The sequence below is a fragment of the Halichoerus grypus genome, chromosome 6 (genome assembly GCF_964656455.1).
Source record: "Halichoerus grypus chromosome 6, mHalGry1.hap1.1, whole genome shotgun sequence".
Classification (NCBI taxonomy): Eukaryota; Metazoa; Chordata; class Mammalia; order Carnivora; family Phocidae; genus Halichoerus; species Halichoerus grypus.
The window spans coordinates 10,557,372-10,576,684 of record NC_135717.1 but is presented as its reverse complement, the minus strand read 5'-3'; the positions used below and the strand labels follow the sequence as shown (position 1 = coordinate 10,576,684).

Sequence of the window (19,313 nt, the reverse complement as noted above, 5' to 3'; positions counted from 1 at the left end):
ATTGGGCACGGAGCCCAAGCTCGAGAGCCACAGTGACATCAGATAAATGACCACAGGCTGTTTCCTGCACGCGGCTGCTTGTGCATGCCATCTCTCCCTGCAGGGGTTCTGGGGCCGTTCTAGCTGGATGAGGGACAGGGAGACAGGCAGTGAGGGCCGGTGACCGCCCCCCTCACCTGGCCACAGAAAGCCCCGCGTGTCTGCCAGGCACTAAGAACGGACTCGGGGACAAGACATGCAGGGACAGAGTGAGTGCCAGCCCCTGACGTCGGGAAATCGATGGGCTCGTTTGGGGCAGAAATGAGCAACGTACACCCCAGGCTAAGCCAGTATTACCAAAGATGATGGGGGGCAATTCAGGGATCCGTGCCCCCCCCCCAAATGGCACCGACAGTCACACCTCTTTCTCGTGCAAGTAAAGCCTGGGCTGCTGGTTGGGTGACTTGAATTAGGTCTTAAACGACCATGGGAACTCTCAAGTTGGTGAGGAGAGGGGCTGGGACCAGGGGAGGGGGGGCAGGAACAGAGGCCCAGAAGTCGGGACATGGGGAGGGGGCCCACAGAAAAAATACTTCACCTACATTCTCCCTGCCAGAGCCGCCCTTCAGCTGCGGCTTGCCCTGGGAAAAAGTGGGATCGAAGACCCTTAAGCTGTATGGGGGCCTAGAGGCTGGCCAGCTCAGGGGTCCACAAAGATTGGGGGGGTGCAGAGGGGACGACCAGCCTCTCTCAGACCTCCTGAGTCGGAACTGGAGGGCAGCATAGGGGGAGACACGCAGCTTACTGGAGGTCACCCAGCAGCCTGGGGTCAGAGCTCTGGGTAAACCGAGTCACCTGCCGCTGGCTGGGTTACAGGGTCCTGCCAGGTCTGAAGTGGGACTAACAGCGATATTCTCTGTCTGTCTGTCCATCCACCATCCAGGTGCAAGTTCTTCAGTCTGACTGAGACGCCGGAGGATTACACCATCATTGTTGATGAGGAGGGGTTCCTGGGTAAGTGCTTCTGTCACCCGGGCTCGGCTGGACTGTGGCCTGTGGTCAGTGTTGGCTGCCCACCACCTTATTTCTGCCCCCACCCGCTGCCTTATTCTGCCCCCCGCCCACTGCCTTATTTCTGCCCCCGTCCATCGCCTTATTTCTGCCCCCCGCCCACTGCCTTATTTCTGCCCCCCGCCCACTGCTTTATTTCTGCCCCCCACCCACTGCCTTATTTCTGCCTCCCCACCCATTGCCTTACTTTTGCCCCCCTCTCCTTCCAGCGAGTGGGTTAGAAAGTCAGCAGAGAGTCTGTTTTCTTCTCTCCCTGCGCCCTGCCTCCCCCACGTCCTCTCAGTTGTATTTAGTAAAGTGCATTATGTTGGTCCTGGTCTCAGGCAACAGTGAACATTCGTTTGCGCTGACCACTGCACGCTAATTTATGAGGAGGTGGTGTTATGTGCACCACACTGGCGGGGAGCTGCGAGCAGAGGGGAAGTCACATGCCCAGGCTCACAAGCCACCGAGCGGGGCTCCCCCCAGAGCTGGCGTTCCCGCCGAGCCCCTCAGTTCCGTTCTTACAAGCCTACAGAGAGTGCAACAGATTCCACATTTTTATAAAAACCCTCTTCCGCCCCGAAGACAACGCCTGGTCCCTCTTTCGTGTTTCTCTTTCCAATTTTACTGGGCGTGAGTTGTCTCTTTTTAATTTGCGTGCGATCATATTCTGGAGAGAAATGTTTGCACCTGACGTTGTAACGTACTGTTTCCTCTCGCAGTCCACGTCGTGGTGGATGTGGCCTGCCTCCTTGCCCAGTGCCCTACGCTTAGAATCCAAGTGGGGTTTCATGGTTCTCCAGGGATAAATTTATGAACTCCTGAAATGTGTGACCTTTATTCTTACTCCAGGCTGATTCCTAAAATGGGGTCTGAGACCTGGCATTATGGGGTCAGAAGCTGTTTGTGTGGTTCTCAGGGCAAGTTGACGGGGGCCACCGTATTAGACCATTCTCACTGGTGAGCAAGGGGAGCCCTGGAGGAATTGACTTCACCCCTACGCTCTGTCATCCTTATGCACCCCTGCTCCATCATCAGAGGTGTCTGTCTGGTCATTCATTCATTCATTGATTCAGCAGACACTTTCTGAGCCTAGGAGCCACAAACAGGAACTTTTGCCTTAACCACAAAGTGTGGTCCCAGGAAGAATGTATGCTTGGGCAACCCAGACCCATCTCCACGTTTGTGTGGGCCCTGCTGAGAAGCATGGTACCTCAGACACAGAAGGAACGCCCCCGAGCGTGTCTGCTCTAGGAGCAGATACCCTGGCAGCTCTGTGTCCCCAGACGAATCGAGGCAGCAAATGAGCGAGCGCGGTGAGTAGGGAGGGAGGGAGGCTGTAGCCGCAGGCCCCGGCGAGCTGGTTTTGCAGGCCCTGGAAGCCCACGTTTGTAGGAATCGTCAAGCCCCTGGGAGGCGTCGGGAATGAACGGCTGCCTGTCCCGAGCCAGCCCCCGGGCTTAAAGGAGGCAGCGCTGACGGAGCCCCTCCAACCCCATGAGCCCCAGGGTCTGCCAGCTACCCACACTGTTAGATGTAGAGTCGTGATTGCGGTGGGGGCTTTGCCGGAGACCCCAGAGGAGGGGCCCTTGAAATAGGAGGCAAGACAGCAGAGAGCGGATCCATGAGCATCCTGAATCGACGAATACTGACCTATCTCCCTGCCTCAACGGGGCTTCTAGCTGCAGAGACTATGCTAATAAGCCCTGGGAAAGACTTATTAGCCTCATTTTATAGACAAGGAAACTGAAGCACAGAAATGGATGTCACCTGCCCGAGGCCTCACGGGTGGTGTCTTCTCTGGATGCTTCCAGGGGCCAGGCCCTAGGCGGGGGAGCACAGAAGTGCAGGCATCCAGTCTTTGCCCCCAGGGGGCAGCTTATGGCTCTGGGAGGACAGAAGCTCAGGAGCCAGAATTACAGTAGCAATAGAGAGTGGCGCCCCGCCTGGCTGGCAGAAGTGCAGTCCGAGGGGACTGCCCGGAGGAGGCAGTGCTCGAGGCAAACCCAACTAGATGAGTAATGAGCCCACCTCGTGGAACCTGGGAAGTTGGGAGTGGGGAGGCTTCCAGAATGGAGGGTTGCCTGGCACTCCCAGGGAACTGGAGGTGAGAAGACAGAGCAGAAGGAGATGGGGCAAGGGAGGCAGGAGAGACCGAGGCAAGGGGGAGCCAGTGAAGGGTCTCATCTGATCTTGAAGGGTTTGCCTGGAGGAGAGAGCCGAGTAAGGAGGCTGGCGCAGTGAGGACAGAGCGGGGAATCAAGAAAGATTCCAAATCTGAATTTACCTGGGCCTTTTTCCTGAGCTCCACTGCTGATCAGCAGGGAGCCTCACACTGTATTTGGGTCTGGAAGAACTGGTGAGCCTTCAGCATGTCCCTTTCTGGGGAGCTCAGAAGAGGAGGCTTTGGGGGAGCTTATGTAGTCAGGGAAGGCTTCCTGGAGGAGGCAATTTTTGCTGCCCTTGAAGGGCTGAGGAGGGAGAGAGCATGTCAGGTGGAGGTGTATGAGTAAGTATAGAAGCAGCAGAGACCAGGTCCAAAAAGCATATGGAAATGTAGGTTCAAACGAAAAAGAGGCGAGCAGGGTCAGTTTGGACCTTATTCTGCAGGCAGTAGGGAGCCATTGAAGGTTGCTGAGTGGTAGAGAGTCGTCATTGGGGCTGGACTCAGGAAGAGGCACCCGGGGTGAGTGTGCAGGAGGGGAGAGAGTGTGAGGTGGGGGCCTCCCGGGGGGTAGGGGAGTGAATAAGCAGGCTTCGTCCAAAGTGAGGTCTTTAGGCCCAGGCTGAGACCCTCACTGGCCCAGGGAGGGAATTACCACAATCCTGAAACCCTGACATTCCCTGGAGCCATTAATAATCGCCTGGACTCTCCCCAAACCTTTTCCGGTGGCCGGAGCAATAATAATGTCTTCAGTCTGGGGAAGGGAGCTCCGGGAGAACAGGTGTAAATTATTCGCCCAGCAGGGGCTGAGAGGAGGGGTCCTTAAGCCCATGACTTCTGGGTAGGGGTCTTGCTTCCAGGCCGTGATTCCTGGTCAGCACACCCGGGCTGCTTGAATTATCTATTACTGCCCAAGAAAAACCGTGTACATTTATGGGAGTGTAGCGTCTCTCGCACACATGCTGGTCAAAAGGTGGGGGGAGGATGTCGTTGAGAAGCGACTCCCGGCCTCACCCTGGCCTAGGATGGGAAGACCCAGGTTCGGATCCAGCTCTTGTAGCTTCACGGCTCCCCGGGGCCTCCTCCCCAAACACAGCACCCCCTGTCCCTTCTGCAAGGTGCCCACGTGGCCATCCGATGCGCATGCGCTCGATCGGCGTCATTCTGTCCTAGATGAGCCGTGGTTCCTCTGCCCGGCCGCGCTGTTGGATTTTCGGGAGCACCCAGGTGTTCGTTTGAAATCCCTCTGGGTCGCACACTTGCCCGTGAGTCTGTCTCTGCCCCACGTGTTAACGACTGCTTTGCAGCGAAATTGCGCATTTATGTAGCTCTTGTGTGTTGCCCAACTGCCATCGAGAAACCAGCAAAACTCCGCTAGCAGTGTACTAACAGAAAAGGCTCTGGCATTTGGTGAGCACTTGGACGCCAGGCACTTAGCTAAGCGCTTGATGGGGATTATCTCATTTAATCCTTCGAAGCATCTTCTGGAGCTGATCCTGATTTCATCATTCTGCATTTGCAACTAAGAAACGGAGGGGCGTTGCCTTTGCCCACAGTCATCGAGGCAGGATTAAACCCGCCCGCCTGACCCCAGGACTCTTGACCCTGCTGCGGGCCGGGCAGGAGAAGCCTGAGAAGCACAGGCTGGGTGGGGAGCATGCAGCTGTGTAGCGCGGGGACCCGCGGGTCCTGCAGCCAGAACAGGGGAGGCCTGGGGAGGGGGGTTGGGTACAGTGAGGAGGGCAGCGCGGGGGGACGCGGGGGTTCCACCTAGCCACAGAGCCGCCCCAGTCGGTGGCTGAGGGTGACAAGACGCCGTTAACCTCCACTACCACAGAGCATATGCAGCTCCGACAGGCTATTTTTAGAGGCTTGTACTATGTGCGGTGACAGAAATAATCCATTTTAGTTTTGGAATCGGTCCACTTTTCCTCTAGGGAGGGGCAGGCTCGCTGCCTCCTGGTCAGCCTCCTGGCAGCTCATCCCCACGGCCCCAGAGTGGCACCTCAGGAACCCCGAGGCTTGGTCCGGGGTGAGGATGGCCCCAGGCAGGCCTTCCGCTCCCCCCACCCCTCCACCCCAGTATTTGAGGTCCCAGGGGCCAGAAGCAGCAAACGCTGTGGTTTCCAGCTACTTTTGCTCTTCTGACAAAGCTCGCACTTCTGGAAGTATCAGAGGGGGTGACCGCTGGTCCGAAGCTGCCCACCGTCAGTCAGTGGGTTCTCTCCAGGGCCGAGAGTCAGGAGCGGCAGGCCCCGAGGCCTGGAGCAGGGCAGGCAGACCCATCCCGGCCAACCCGCTGCCCAGACTGCCCAATAGTTGGACTGACCTGAAATCCTCTGTCCCCCCCCAACCCCCACCATCCCATGTCCCCATTTTCAGCTGGCTTCAGGCCTGGGCTTCTCCCTGGGACTCATCCAAACCTGCCGAGAGACTCCCCAGAGCAGAGCCTTGGCTGCACCAGCACCCCTTAAAAACGCACACACCCCAGCACTTCACTGACTCGGAGGGGACGCGCCTTCCCCACTGTATCTGCCACGGCTTCCCAGCAGCCTGGGCCGGGGCTGGGAATGGCACCCGCTCCCCCTGGGGCCCCTTGGCCCGACCCTGGGAAGTTGGGTATGGGAGCAGGGGATGGTGGTGAAGGCCACCCCCCACCTCGGGTCTGGCAGGGCGACCGAGCTGGGCGGAAGGCGGCGAGCCGGGAAGGTGGGATCGTGGGGCCTGGACCGAGCAGAGAGGCAGGGCGAGCTGCCCCCGTCCCTCATCCTCGTCTCGCACCCCTGTGCGCCACGTGCTGAACGTGGCCGAGGACAAAGCAGACAAGGCCACCACCCCCCACGGTAGCCGCTCACCGCACGCACAGCCATCAGAAGTGAAATGAATCAAAATGAAATAAAATGTACCATCTTCTTTCTTCTGTCGCATTAGCCACGTTTCTTCTGTCCGCTCTGAAGCCACATGCGAGCGGCTACCATTTTGGGCAGCGCAGGTGTAGACCCCTCCCCATCGCTGCACAGAGCTCTCTTGGGAAAAGGACTTTGGCTTTTATCCGAAGGACGAGGGAAGCTGCTGGGTGGTTTTGGGTCGAGAGGAACCTGGCAGGGAAGGCAGAGGGCCGGTTCGCAAAAGCTGACGTGGTCTCATGCTAGCATGCGGCCACATAAGATATAATTGACCCTTCCAGAATTTTCCCAAGAAGGCTGAAGGGTTTCTGCCCTATTGGAAAGGGGCATTTTTAAACTTTCATCATTAAATATGTTAAAACGATGGCTGGCCGCTGTCAGGGCCGCGTGGCTCACACCCAGCGCACAGGAACACAGGAAGCATTGGGCGGACCATCTAACAAGCCTGGACCATCAATACCCCGGCCCTCGGTGGCTCCTGGGGCTGTCTCTGCAGAAGGTGGCAAGGTTGGGGGGCTCACAACACTGCCCCTGGGTCCAGGCCCCTTAGAATTTCAGAATTGAGCTCCTGGTTCTGGGGAGGAGGTTTTCTCTGGTGGTCAGACTGTTTTTCTTCCGACACCCAGTGACAGTGAGACTAGATGCAGAAGCCCGAGGCCCAGGGCCTCTTAAACGCCTTTCCTCCTGCTCTTCCTCCCAAACCTCTCCCCTTTTCTGGGAAGCCGCCTGCCCCTCTAGCCAGCCTGGCTGGGATGGTCCCTTCTGAGGCAGCAGGACCAGTGGGCAGCCAGGCTGTGGTTACCATGGGGCGACTGGAGCTAGGCAGGTGGGAGCCCAGGTGCGGCCTCCCTCAGTTTCCCCTCCTCGGAAGCCACGTTGCCTTCCCCGGGGTGACACTATCATCATCACGGTCTCCCTGATTCGCCAGTGTCTGGGCCCCTCTTCCTGGCCCCCGCCCTACCTGGGGACCTGGTCAGACCGGGGTTTGAGTCCTGGTTCTTGTTTCCCTGAGGGATCTCCGGCAGATCCCCGGCCCCCTCGGCGCGCTGGTTTGTCCCGCGTGTGGTGGGAATGACGGTCCTGACACACGGTGTGTGTGAGCAGGCACCTGTGATGCAGAGCGAGTCCCACGCGCAGCCTGTGTGGGTGGAGATGCGTGCACGTGCGTGTGCCCGTGTCCTGCGGCCCCGCGGGCAAGCTCCCCGCGTGCTCTCTCTGCAGGGCCAGGTAGAGCAGGTGAGCAGGCGGATTCCAGCTCTTTCTGAGCTAGTCAGGGAGACCTGGTGATTGCTGCCACTCTGACCCTCCTCCACCCTGCCCCCGCCAGCGCCAACCCCAGGATCCCTGGGCTCTCTGGAGGAGGGCGGAGCCCTCCTGGAGCCGCGTGTTCTTCCAGAGTGCAGGTCTGACAGAAGCAGGGACAGAAACCCTGGGCCCCCCACCCTGTCTCCTGGCTTCCCCTCCACCCCCCAGCCTCCCTGAGAGGTTCCTGGGAACCGGTATGAAAACCAGGGGGCAGGGGGGGCGCCTGGGTGGCTCAGTCGGTTAGGCGTCTGCTTCTTGGTTTCGGCTCAGGTCGTGACCTCAGGGCCGTGAGATCGAGCCCCACGTCGGGCTCTGCGCTCAGCAAGGAGTCTGCTTGAGATTCTCTCTCCCTCTGCCCCCCCACCCCCGTACACACACTTGTTCACTCTCTCTTTTGAAGAAATAAGTAAATCTTAATAAAATAACCAGGGGGCCTGTTCCACCCATTTGAGGGCAGCCCCTGACAACCAGAAGGGTGGTGGGAACTGGAAATAAAATCATTACTCGCTGCTGGGTGAGACCGTAGAAGCCCAATACAGATAAGCCACTTGTCGCCCAGGCTCCTGCCCTGCCAAGTGGTCAGGCACGTCTGAGGTCCTCTGAGGGCCTTCCCTGCTCGGTCCTCCCAGGGTGGGACCTCTGATTCCATCCTCCTCTGACAGATAAGGGCACTGAGGCCCGGAGGGCGGGGACTGGCCGGGGTCCCACAGCTGGCCTGCACCTCTGTCCCCATCCCTGCAACCCGCCCTGTCCCCTGCCCGGAGGACCCATCAGTCACAGGCCCGCCTTCCATGTGTCATCCCCTTCCCTCGCCCTGCAGAGCTGCCCTCCTCGGAGCACCTGAGCGTGGCGGACGCCACCTGGCTGGCCCTGAACGTGGTGTCAGGTGGGGGCAGCTTCTCGAGCTCGCAGCCCATCGGCGTGACCAAGATTGCCAAGTCGGTCATCGCCCCACTGGCCGACCAGAACATCTCCGTGTTCATGCTCTCCACCTACCAGACGGACTTCATCCTGGTGAGCCGGGGCCCCGCTCAGAGAGAGGTCAAGGGTACCTTGGGGTCATGGGTCAAGTGTCAGCATGGCCCCGGTGGGACCGTGGGGCTCCGTGCAGCCCCACGCACCGCCTATTCGTTGCAGACCGTGCTGGGTTCGACCTGGAGGCCGGGATGTGAGGGCTGGGAGCACATGCGGGGAGGGGTGGCAAGAGTGTCTGGTCACAGGGCCCGCAGGGGTTCCAGGCTCCCATCCCCCACCAGCATGGCGGGAGGGGTGGGGGAAGCTGGTTCTGGGCACAAAATCTCAGAATCAAGGGGGTCGGTGCCCGTGGTCGGGGACCACGGGACACTCACATCCTTGACTCCCCGTCCCCAGGTGCGCGAACGGGACCTGCCCTTTGTCACTCACACCTTGTCATCAGAGTTCACCATCCTGCGGGTCGTCAATGGCGAGACAGTAGCAGCTGAGAACCTCGGCATCACCAACGGCTTCGTGAAGCCCAAGATGGGTGAGTTGAGGGGCTCTGTGCAGGGCAGACCTCGAGAAGTCGCCAGGGCCTACCCCAGAGCAACCCCATTCTCAGAGCATTCGTTAAGCACCAGGCATAACACAGTGCGACAGTCCTGGTCAGACCCTGCTCCCGAGGTCTAGCAAGGGCAGGGGACGTGGACACAGCCAGTGATGGCCAGAGGCCACTCCTCACCCATCCAGGGTATCAGGACGGGCCTCCCAGAGGCAACGACTCTCTAACGGAAGCTTGGAGTCCAAGTGGGAGCTCAGCCTGGTGGTAGAGGTTGGAAAGGTCTTTCATTCCAGGCAGACAGCAAGGCATGTGCAAAGGCCCGGGGGTCTGGAAGTGAGCCTGGAGAATCAGGAGAGTCGTGGGTGGCACTGGAGGCTGCAGAAGGTAGAGGGGCAGGTCCCCCAAAGCAGCTGCCTGCTGGCCCCACCCCTCATCGGGCCCTCCTCCTGCCCCACGCCTCTCCTCCTCCCGGCCTCAGCGCCCACTGTCTTTGCTCTCGCAGTCCAGAGGCCTGTCATCCACCCTCTGTCCAGCCCAAGCAACAGGTTCTGTGTCACCAGCCTGGACCCTGACACGCTTCCTGCGGTCGCCACACTTCTCATGGACGTCATGTTCTACTCCAACGGGTACGGCCCCCTTGGACGTGAGAGGCTGCGGGGTGGGCCAAGGGGACACGACTCTGCCTGGGAGCCCCAGTCTGAGTGGGGAGACACAAAAGCTGCCACCTGCCTTGGAAGCTAGTCTGGGAGGGGGTGGATCATGGCTCTACCCAAAAGCTGTGCTCTGAGAACCCCAAAACTTGGTGAAGCCCCAGGGCCATATGTCCATGAAATGAGCACCCCACTCACTGTCCCCTGAGCTCCAAGGGCAAGCCGGGTCAGCAGGGGAGCCAGGAGCTCGGGGGTTTTCATTCGGCAGACAAGAGGCTTTGCATTTTACCTCGGAGCAGATTTTAGCGGGGTGGGACCAGGGGCCAGTGAGCTGGCAGTGACCACACACTGTGCCCCAAGCTGTGGGTCGGCGCAGGGACAGAGAAACCCTGTCCAGCAAGGGGCGGGGGTGGTCTGCACCGAGAGCCGGCTGGGTCTCTGGCTCCGTGAAGTGTGGTGCTCGCCTCCGTGAACGCCGTGGACTCGTCCGCATCTCACATGGGGAGACCGAGGGTGGGAGCAGAGGTTCAGGGTCACCCAGCAGGGCAGGATCAGGGCCAGGACTTGGCCCCAGCTTTCCCAGGCTGGTGGGCCGGCGGGCAGGCCGGGTGGGGGTCTGGGTGTGGCGGGGGTCCACTGCATCCCTCACCACCCCACCCCCTGGCCCCCAGAGTGAAAGACCCCATGGCTGCCGGGGAGGACTGTGGCCATATCCGCTTCTTCTCCTTCTCCCTCATTGAGGGCTACATCTCCCTGGTGATGGACGTGCAGACGCAGCAGAGGTGAGTGGGCCAACTTACGGACGACACGCAGCTCAGACAAAGGCCCGGGGCCATCGGGGCGCTGTTGGTCCCTCAGCCCCCTCTCTGGAGCTGGGTGGGGGGGAAGGTGTTCCAAAGCCCACTCCCAGCCCTGCCTTCCCATTCCCCCCCACATGAGGGGGGCTCAGGAGGGGGCCCCGACGGCAGCCACAGCTCCAACCAAGGGACCACGACCAACGTCAGCCTCCGGGGTTTGTCTCTCTCTCCTTGTTAAGGTTCCCTAGTAATTTGTTGTTCACCAGCGCATCTGGAGAGCTCTGGAAGATGGTGCGGATCGGAGGACAGCCCCTGGGATTTGGTGAGCCCCAGGGAGGGGGGGAGGGCGGGGACCACACCAGCGGGCGGGGGCCTAGCATTGCCGAGCGCTGTCCGTCAGGGCTCACTCACCCTGTGGTACAGACAGGGAGGCTGAGGCTTAGGGAGCTGACGTCCCCACCGCCATGGGCCCTCGACCAGCGAGTGACAGGAGGTGCGGGCCTTCAACCAAAGTGCTCTTATTTCTCCCGCCCTAGAGATTGCATTCCTGTTGCTTATTACCACATTGGGGGGCGCAATACAAGTTGAAAAGGAAGGGGCACCTGGCTGGCTCAGTCGGCCAAGCGGCCGACTCTTCGATCTCAGCGCAGGTCATGATCTCAGGATCGTGAGTTCGGGCCCTGCCGTTGGGCTCCATGCTGGGCGTAGAATCTTCTTGAAAAGGAAAAAAAATCACGTTAGTCCCAGCTGCTCACAGGCAATGGATATTGTTCTGATGGGTGCCGTTCACATAAATAAATGCAATTGCCGTCAGACTCCAGGACCCCAGCACTCACCCCAAAATACCTCCCCATTTCTGTCCCGGGAGGGAGAAGCTTCTCCTCCATAGCGATGACCTGATCGTACGGAGGACATCCGCAGAGATTCCCTAAGAGTCTCTAGTCTCGGTTTCCACAGCTGCCCAAACAGCGTCGTTGGCAGCGAGTTTTGCCCACAGGCGTGTTCCAAGGGGCCCCGGGGCTCGGAGTCCTCGGTAGTTAGCAGGGCCGCGTGGCACCGATTTCGCCCGGGGCTGGGTGGAGGCCGCCGGCCCGTTGTCAGTGATGCGCCGATCAGAAATGACTTCCTTAAGCTAGACCTGTTAGACCCCAGAGCTGGAACCCGGGAGAGGCTCTTGGTCGTCTCGGGAACGTTCTTCATTCACTGTATCTGTGGGAAATCAGCGTTCACCGATCCCACCAGGGCTTCTGGAGGATGCTTCCCAGAGACGACCAAGAGCCTGGGACAAAAGCTCGTTGCCGGCCAGGGAGGGTCAGAGAAGGCTCCTGGGGGGAGGGGCCTCTGCGCTAAGCCTTCAGGGCGGGGGGCGGGAGCGCTGGGAAATCGTGGGGGCGTGGCAGGCCCCGGCAGCAGGGGCAGGGGGGAGGCTGGCCGAGGATGCTGAGCGTGGTCCCGCCGCCTGTGTCCCCAGATGAGTGTGGCATCGTGGCCCAGATCTCCGAGCCCCTAGCTGCTGCAGACATCCCCGCCTACTACATCAGTACCTTCAAGTTCGACCACGCGCTGGTGAGTGTCCAGCACCGGCCCCCGGGGCAAGGGCTGCCGGTTCGGGGCTCACGGGTTCTTGCCTCCCCCTGCCCCCTCGCAGGTGCCCGAGGAGAACATCAGTGCCGTCATCAGCGCCCTGAAAGTCAGCCAAGCAGAGAAGCATTAGGAGGGCATCTTCTGCTCCTCCCTGTCTGCCCCCCCAGGCCTGGGCCCGGCCCCTACCCTGAAGATTCTTCTCGCAGTATTTCTCACAGACTGGAAAATCGGCCCCAGAGTCCCCCAAGAAGGGGCCTCTGGGAGACACCCCCGATTGCTTTCCCTGCCAGGCCCGGGGCCCAAGCCAAGACCCCCCCCGTGCCCTCCTGCCTTCCTGGAGCCCCCAGACCCTCCAGAGAACCCCTAACCTCCTCCTCCCCCCACTCCCACTCCAGAAAACGGTGTCCGAGGCCCAGGGAGCTCACAAGCCCACCCACCTTCCCACCTGGCCTTGCCTACAGCTGGGGGCAGATGCTGAAGGAAGCAGGGGCCTCCTACGAGACAATGGGGTTCTGATCCTCGCGTCATCTTGGGGAGGGAGCTGGCCGAGTGGGGCTGAGTTCACGGAGCCAGGGGAGAACCCCATGAGAACCTGGGGCTGGATGTTGCAGTCGCTGGTCTCTGGATCCATCAGCTCCGGGCTGGTTCCCGCAGAGTGGAGGCCAGTGGGCGGCCCTTGGGTCACGGGCTGGGGCAGCTCTGACAAGCCTGGGTGGGGCCCCCGAGCTGGGGAGGACCCGCGCCACCCAGAATTCCGCCTGCCGTCCAGAGGGCCTCTGCCCCGACTCCCAGCAAGACTGCCAAGGAGGCCCTGTCCAGACCCTCCCCACCGTAAGCACTCACGCCTGGGGGCGGTTCCCAGGAGACCCACCAGCCTGGGGCACGAGCGCCTGTCCCCTGTTGCTTTCTCCGGACCCTACTTGGGCGAGGCAGAGCCTTGGTTTTCCCCAAGCGGGGGCATCCCCAGCATTCTGGACCTGGGGTTTCTTGGGTCACCCCCACTCCTCAGCAGTTGACTAGACCAGCACAGGGTTCCCCCGTTATCCTGCCCCCCTCCCCTGCCCCACTTTTGGGGGATGTGGAAGGCCTCTGGCCCCCGACTCACCTGCCTGCCCGCCCCTCAGCTGGGGGACTGTGGCACTCATGAGTACTTGACCTGGGGGGCAGCTTATCTGAGCCTTAATAGAGAAAACTATACCGTACGTTTTAGTTTCTTATTTAATATATTTGCGCCCAGGCTGCAGTTTTCAGGGGACGGGGCCTACTGAGTTCTTTCGGGGGGCCCAGAGGCTCAGCATCACTCGGCTGGTGCCCTGTGGCTCCAGGGACAGGCGTGAGAATCGGGAGGTGTCCCAGGAGCGTTGGCCCTCTCTTTGGAGCAGGAAGCTGGCCACAGAGGTCTTTTGCAAGATCAGGGTCCCCGCCGGGGCACCCCACATGGAGCTGCGCACGCAGCCCCACTGACAGGTGCCCAGGGAGCCGTGGTCCTGCCTGAGCATCAGAGGGGACCCAAAGGCCACAGGGTGGTGGGCAGTCAGGTGGCAGGCCAGCTGAGGTGGCCTTGTACCCGTGGAGGCTGGCCAGGGAGAATGGGGTGAGCCCCCCGTGCCTCCTCTCCCGCCGGGGGTGCTTCCCAAGCGAGCTGGACCAGAGGGTCCACTGAGGCTCCCGCCCTCCCTGATGCTCCTTCTCGGGCAGCGCGGCTGACTTCGGCGCCGTTCCTGAGAAACTCAGAGGAGAGAGGACGTTCCCTTAGGCCAAGGGCTTGTGTGGGCCCCACTCCCCCCCTTCTCCCAGCGTTGTGGGACCCCCTGAGCCCAGGCAGCCCACCACGGAAGAGCCGTGGGTCTGGATCCTTGAAGATGCTCAGGGCCCAAGCACTGATTAGGAACCCATTTCTTTTTTTTTTTTTTTTTTTTTTAAGTTAATTCATTTTGCACAAAGCTCCAAAACAACCAAAACGTGTCCACTGTTTGCTGGCTCCAAAACGGGGGCGCACGAGCGGGCAGGGAGGGACCCGAAGCCCTGAGTCCCCTTTCTCTCTCCTTGGAAGGCCTTGATTTTCCGTGGCGCGCCTCTCCAGACTCCCTCCTGTCAGGTCCCCTGATGGTGTCACCTCTCCGCCTTCCCTCCCTGCCGAGCAAGTGCGTCGGCGCCGTGACCCCAGAAACGTGTGCTACCCAGACCCCCCCCGAGAACGTATCTATTGTACACACCTATAAATACCTGTGTTTTATGTTGATATAGATATATACTGTAAATAGCATATATACTTGAGCAATATATATGTTAATATATGCCGTGTGAGCACGCACACGCGTGTGTGCACAGTACGTGGACGCGGACCCCACTGTGTGTGCGCGTGTGTGGGCGTGAGGGCCTCCGCCCGCCGTGTCTGCTCTGCACACAGGCACGTTTTGAGCCACCGTATATTTTTAAATCAAGTATATAGGCAATACCTTATCAGAGAAGCCGTGACTTGAGAGAGAAACAAAACCAGCAGCCCAAGAGCGGAGCCCCCGGAAAGCTGGATTCAGCCCCATCCCGCAGCCCCATTTCCATGGCCAAGGCCCCTGGGCACCCTTGTTTGGTCTGGGGGACGGTGGTACGGAGGCAGGAGTGATGGCATTTCTTCTGACTCCACAGCAGAAAGGCCCTCTTCCCGTTGCCCTGAGCCCGAAGACCTGGGCAGGGAGGTGGTCCCGCTCCAGCTCTCCACCCGGGGTCCCCCCGCACCCCTACATGGTTGTTCCGCGTCTTTTTCACCCGCAAGCTTAGAAACCACAGGTTCTTTTCCCAGGCCGTCTCCTGGATACTGGCCCTGTCTAGCCAGAAAAAGGACCAGTGCCCTTGACCTTGTGTCCAGCAGGGGCTGGGCGAGGCCTGGGCCCGAGCGGCCACCTGGAGCTTCCCCTCCCCGCTCCCCTCTCGCTGTCTGCGTGCCCGTGAGGAGCATAGTCGCAGGGACTTGGTTTTCACGGCAGTTTGGGGGGAAGAATGTCCCCCCCCTGGTTTGCTGGGTTGGGGGGGTTTCCTGACCCACGGGGCCGAGGCTCTCTTGGCTCTGGCTGGCCGGGCCCGTGGCGGGGGCAGGGAGATGGGGCTCCTGAGCAAGGCTGCCGAGGGGAGGGGTGAGTGGTGGCCCCGGGCCTGCCGCCTGGGCTCTGGGTATATGTGGATTTGCCTCTGTGTCACCCCCTGGTAAGAAAAGCCCACGCCAGCTAAAGGCCACCCCTGCCCCTCGCCTGCCCCATCCCTGCACGCTACAGAGAAGCGTGACCACCCCTGTCTCCGTGGCTCAACCCCCAGGGTGGGTTCCTCTGGTTCCTGAGAAACAGTTTTCTCCCTCAGCACCCTGACTCACCTCTCAGCACCCCGTCTCGGCGGAGCAGAGGTGGGCGGGGCCCGCGCTGAGCCTCCTTCCTCCATGGGGGGGTCTCCAAAGCCCAGGGCACACATCCAAGCTAGAGAGGTGTGCAGACTTCCCCACCCCAGGATCCGGGGGGTCCAGAGGCTCCCAAGCACCAGCGTTCTCCCCCTTCCACCAACCGCAGGCCACGGGCCCCTGGTGGGACCCAGAGCCGCCTGCCGTGGCCTCCCCCATCAGGCAGCATGGCCTTGGTGACCAGTGCGGTGTCCGGAAGAAGATTCGTGGTCTGGTGAGGCTTGTCCCCTGTGAGGTGACAGAGGATGGGCCTGGAGGTCAGGAGAGAAGGTTCTGGTTCGATGGGTAGGGTGAGGCCCCGGTCCCGAGCCAAGAGCACCAGTCACCTGATAGTCAAAGATGAACCCCCCCAGCCCACCCCCCGACCGGCCCCTCCTGGCCGCATTTCTCAGGCTCACCATAGGAGTCCCCGGGCCACCCTTCTGGGCCTCTGGATCTGCACGTGGGGACAACTTGGGCCCTTCCCAGCCAGGGCTGAGAGGGGCCTTGAGGATTTCCCAGGCGTCAGCAGAGCACTGCTGTGCTCTGTGACCCAGGAGTTTTTGATGCCACTTCCTGAGTGAAACCTGGGGGGGGGGGGGGGGGTAGGCGGAACCGCCCCATAGATCTGTGTCCCCCGTAAGTGGGGGCGGCCGGGCACAGCCGCTGGGAAATAGAGCAGGCGTCTGGCCTGGTGAGCAGAGCTTGAGGGGGGAGGATAATGGAGTCTCCCCCACCACCACCACCCCACCCCCAAAGACACGAGGTTTGGCTTTTCGGGTTTTCCCAGATGCTGCGCTGGCGGAAGGGCTCGGCCTGGAGGGGGCAGTAGCCTCCCTTCGAAGGGGCTGCCGGGTGCCGAGCCAACCAAGGTGGCCGCGGGGGGTCAGCCCAGCTGAGGGCGGGCTTGGGGCGAGAGGCCGGGTGCTCCTGAGGGGAGTTGAGCCCTGTATACCTTCTACATCTCAGAGCTCCTCCCAGCTAGTTTTCTCCCCTTCGTTTTCAAATTGGAAGCAACACCAGGGCAAGCTTCACTGTCTCTCGTATCCTTTCCTTAGACCCTGGGAGGAAGCCACGGGTGGGCCGTGGCCTTCAGCTTTGACGTCCACGGCCTCCTGTATGAAACCTGCTCTGTTGAGAAGGCGAGGCCCAGGCGGGGGAGCTGTTCGCCGAGCAGCCTGCTGTCCTTGGGGCCGGTGGCACCAGGAGTGGCCCCGGGACAGAGGGAGAGGCCTGCGGCCTGGCCCGTGGCATCCGTGGCTGGGAGGGAGTTTGAGGCTCTTGGATCAAAGGTAGGGGGAGGAGGCCGGGAGTGAGGACAGTGTTGTGTGCTTGGCCACGCGTGTGTTGTGTCCTACACATCCGTGTGTGTGCGAGCACCTCCGTGCAGCGCCCGGATCCGAGCCATGGGCTGGCTCGTCAGTATTTTGAGGCCTCGGGAGCCTTGTCACCCGCGGGCCACACGGAGTAGGGGTGATGGTGCGTGGGTGGCAGGCCTCGCCCTCGGGACTGCCCCACGTCCCTTGACCTTGTTAAAGCTGCTCGGAGGGGGCGGAGGTGTCCCCAGCAGGGGCCCCAAGGGGCCAGCTCTTCAAAAGCGTCCAGTCCTGAAGACAGTATTCGCAGGGGTTCAGGTGCGGGCGCCCCTCACCTGCTGGGGGTCCTCTGCAAAGAGCATCCAGGGAAGTTGGGAGACCAGGGTGGGGGATGAGGAACGGGCCAAATTTGGGTCCCAAGACAGAGGGCAAGCCCGGTGCATTTTCCTGTCCTCTGCCTCAGCTTACCGATCCAGAAAATGGTCCAGGAAGAACTGAGCAGGGCTGGCTCCCCAGCTGGGCGGGATGGGGTGGGGGGAGGGGGCGGACAACACACAAAATCCCAAGTCCTCCTCTTGCTCCATGCCAAAATTATTTCCGTTATCCTGAGATGGGGGTGAGCGGATGTTGGGTGCATGATGGGGCTCTGAGGGGCCTCTGCCCTGCCCAGGGCCTCGCCTTGGGGGTCTGGCCCTCACCTGGCACGCCCCGGGTCACCAGCAGTAGCAATGGCACTTACATCTGTCCCAAGCTCTGGGCAAGGGGGAGCACGGGGCCACCCAACGCCCCAGGGCCCTCACACTTCTCCCCTCTTTGTTGAAGACACACAAAACCCTCGAGATTCATGTACTGTATGGCGGAGAGAAAAAAAGTACCTAATGTTCCCCCAAAAAAGACAGTATATTTTGTACTTTGTAAAGTGTTAATTAAAACGGAAACAAAAATGGATGTTGGCTGACCAGTGTCTGATTTATCAGGGGCCGACCCGGGACATCTGCGGTCTTTCCTTTCCCTGAGCCGCGGTCGGGGCGGGGGGGAGCTCAGGCTGGGGAGGGCTTGGAGAAGGGAGAGCAAGCCTTCCAGCCCAACACCCAGAGCCTGAGAGAAGAAACGCCCGCCCCAGAGCGAGAGGGGCTGTAATAGTTATCTGGTGCTGCGTAACAAGCTGCCCCCAAGCTTCACAGCTTTACAAATGACTGCGTGTGTGTCGCGGTTTACGTGGGTTAGGAATTCGGGAGCAGTTTGAGCAGTTCTGGCTCAGAGCCCCTCGTGAGGCTGCAACCATCTGAAGTCTTGGCCGAGACCGGAGGATCTACTTCCAAAGGCGGTTTATTCACCCTGGCTGTTGGCAGGAAGCCTGTTCCTCTCGGCATGGGTCTCCCCGCGGGATTGTTTCCTCGCCGTAGGGTGCCTGGCTTCCCCCAGAGCAAGGGATGCGAGGGCCAAGGTAGAAGCCAAAACGGTTTGGCCTCGGAATCCACACACCACCGCCCACCACCCTAAGCTGTGGCCATACAGCCCAGCTCTGATTTGACACGGGAGGAGACCACCCAAGGTCAAGGTCTCAGGGGCCATCTCGGAGACCGGCTACTGCACCCACTATTCCTCCCCAGACCTCTGGCAGAGGTGGGCCTGGGGTTCGGGGGGACCCATGGAGCAGGACAGAGCTCCTTCCCCAAGCCTGGAGCCCTGCTGTGGACATCACCCCACCCCCACCCCCCAGGAAGGGCTGCCTGGTTCTGGAAGCCCAGGAGCTGATGCCTCCAGACAGGACCCCCTGGCGGCGGGAGCGAGGGCACTTGCCCAGCGTCCCTCCACAAGCCTCTGGCGTCTGGCTCCTTGTCCTCTTGGCAGGTGGGCATTGGGGCTGCCCCGGCAAGAAGGAGGCCCTGGACCTCTGTGGTATTTTCTACAGAAGGCAGGTGTGAGCAGGGCAGGGCTGAAGACCCGTGTCTGCACTTGGACCCACCCCACCTCACCCCTGCCCCTGGAGACGGAAGGGGGTGAGCATGGGGCTGGAGCACTCTCCTACCACCCTGAGCCCCAGGAAGCTCTGCTGCTATGAAGGCTTTTCCTTCCGGGATCTGCAGGCTGAGCGCCCTCGGGCCTTCGGACGACGCACTGGAGGCAGGACATAAATGGGGACTCAGGTGCCCGGTGCCAGGAGGGACAGTGATGAGGGGACAGAAGCGGAGACACAGGGCGGAAGACAACTGTGGAGAGGGTCTGGCATGGGGCAGACGCATTCCAGCCAGCCAGGGAGACCGAGCCGGACTGCAAGACACTGGGTGTTAAGACAAATCCAAGGACATCCCTTTTAGTACCCTGGTTGCTGTGTCCAAGATGGAGGTAGTTATTGGAGCTGAATCTTGGGTGGGAGGCTTAAAAATCACTCCTACCTTCAGCAGAGACCCTCCCCAGCACCATCATTTCCTGGCTTTGAACACCACTGGTGGGACCCAGGAGGCATGACCTTGACCTTCTGGGGCACTCACGCTCCGTAAATCAGTAGGTGCTCTGAGATGCCTATTGCAAGGAGGACGGATTTCTGTTCTTCACCGCTGGGGTGACAGGGAACACGGCCCAGCCAGGAGTTTTGGGAAGGAAAATGACAAA

General features: G+C 60.7%; 1 protein-coding gene across 1 annotated transcript in view; it reads left to right on the top strand.

Annotated features, from left to right (window-relative positions):
- The window catches only part of CASTOR2 (cytosolic arginine sensor for mTORC1 subunit 2), a 49,889-nt gene extending 32,244 nt beyond the window's left edge, over positions 1 to 17,645 (top strand). The window contains exons 2-9 of the mRNA XM_036112637.2: positions 923 to 993; positions 8,228 to 8,421; positions 8,779 to 8,911; positions 9,429 to 9,552; positions 10,248 to 10,358; positions 10,613 to 10,695; positions 11,845 to 11,939; positions 12,022 to 17,645. Coding sequence (XP_035968530.1) covers positions 923 to 993; positions 8,228 to 8,421; positions 8,779 to 8,911; positions 9,429 to 9,552; positions 10,248 to 10,358; positions 10,613 to 10,695; positions 11,845 to 11,939; positions 12,022 to 12,087 — 877 coding nt within the window. The 3' untranslated portion in view covers positions 12,088 to 17,645. The remainder of the gene's footprint in view (positions 1 to 922; positions 994 to 8,227; positions 8,422 to 8,778; positions 8,912 to 9,428; positions 9,553 to 10,247; positions 10,359 to 10,612; positions 10,696 to 11,844; positions 11,940 to 12,021) is intronic.
- Positions 17,646 to 19,313: the final 1,668 nt, after the last annotated feature.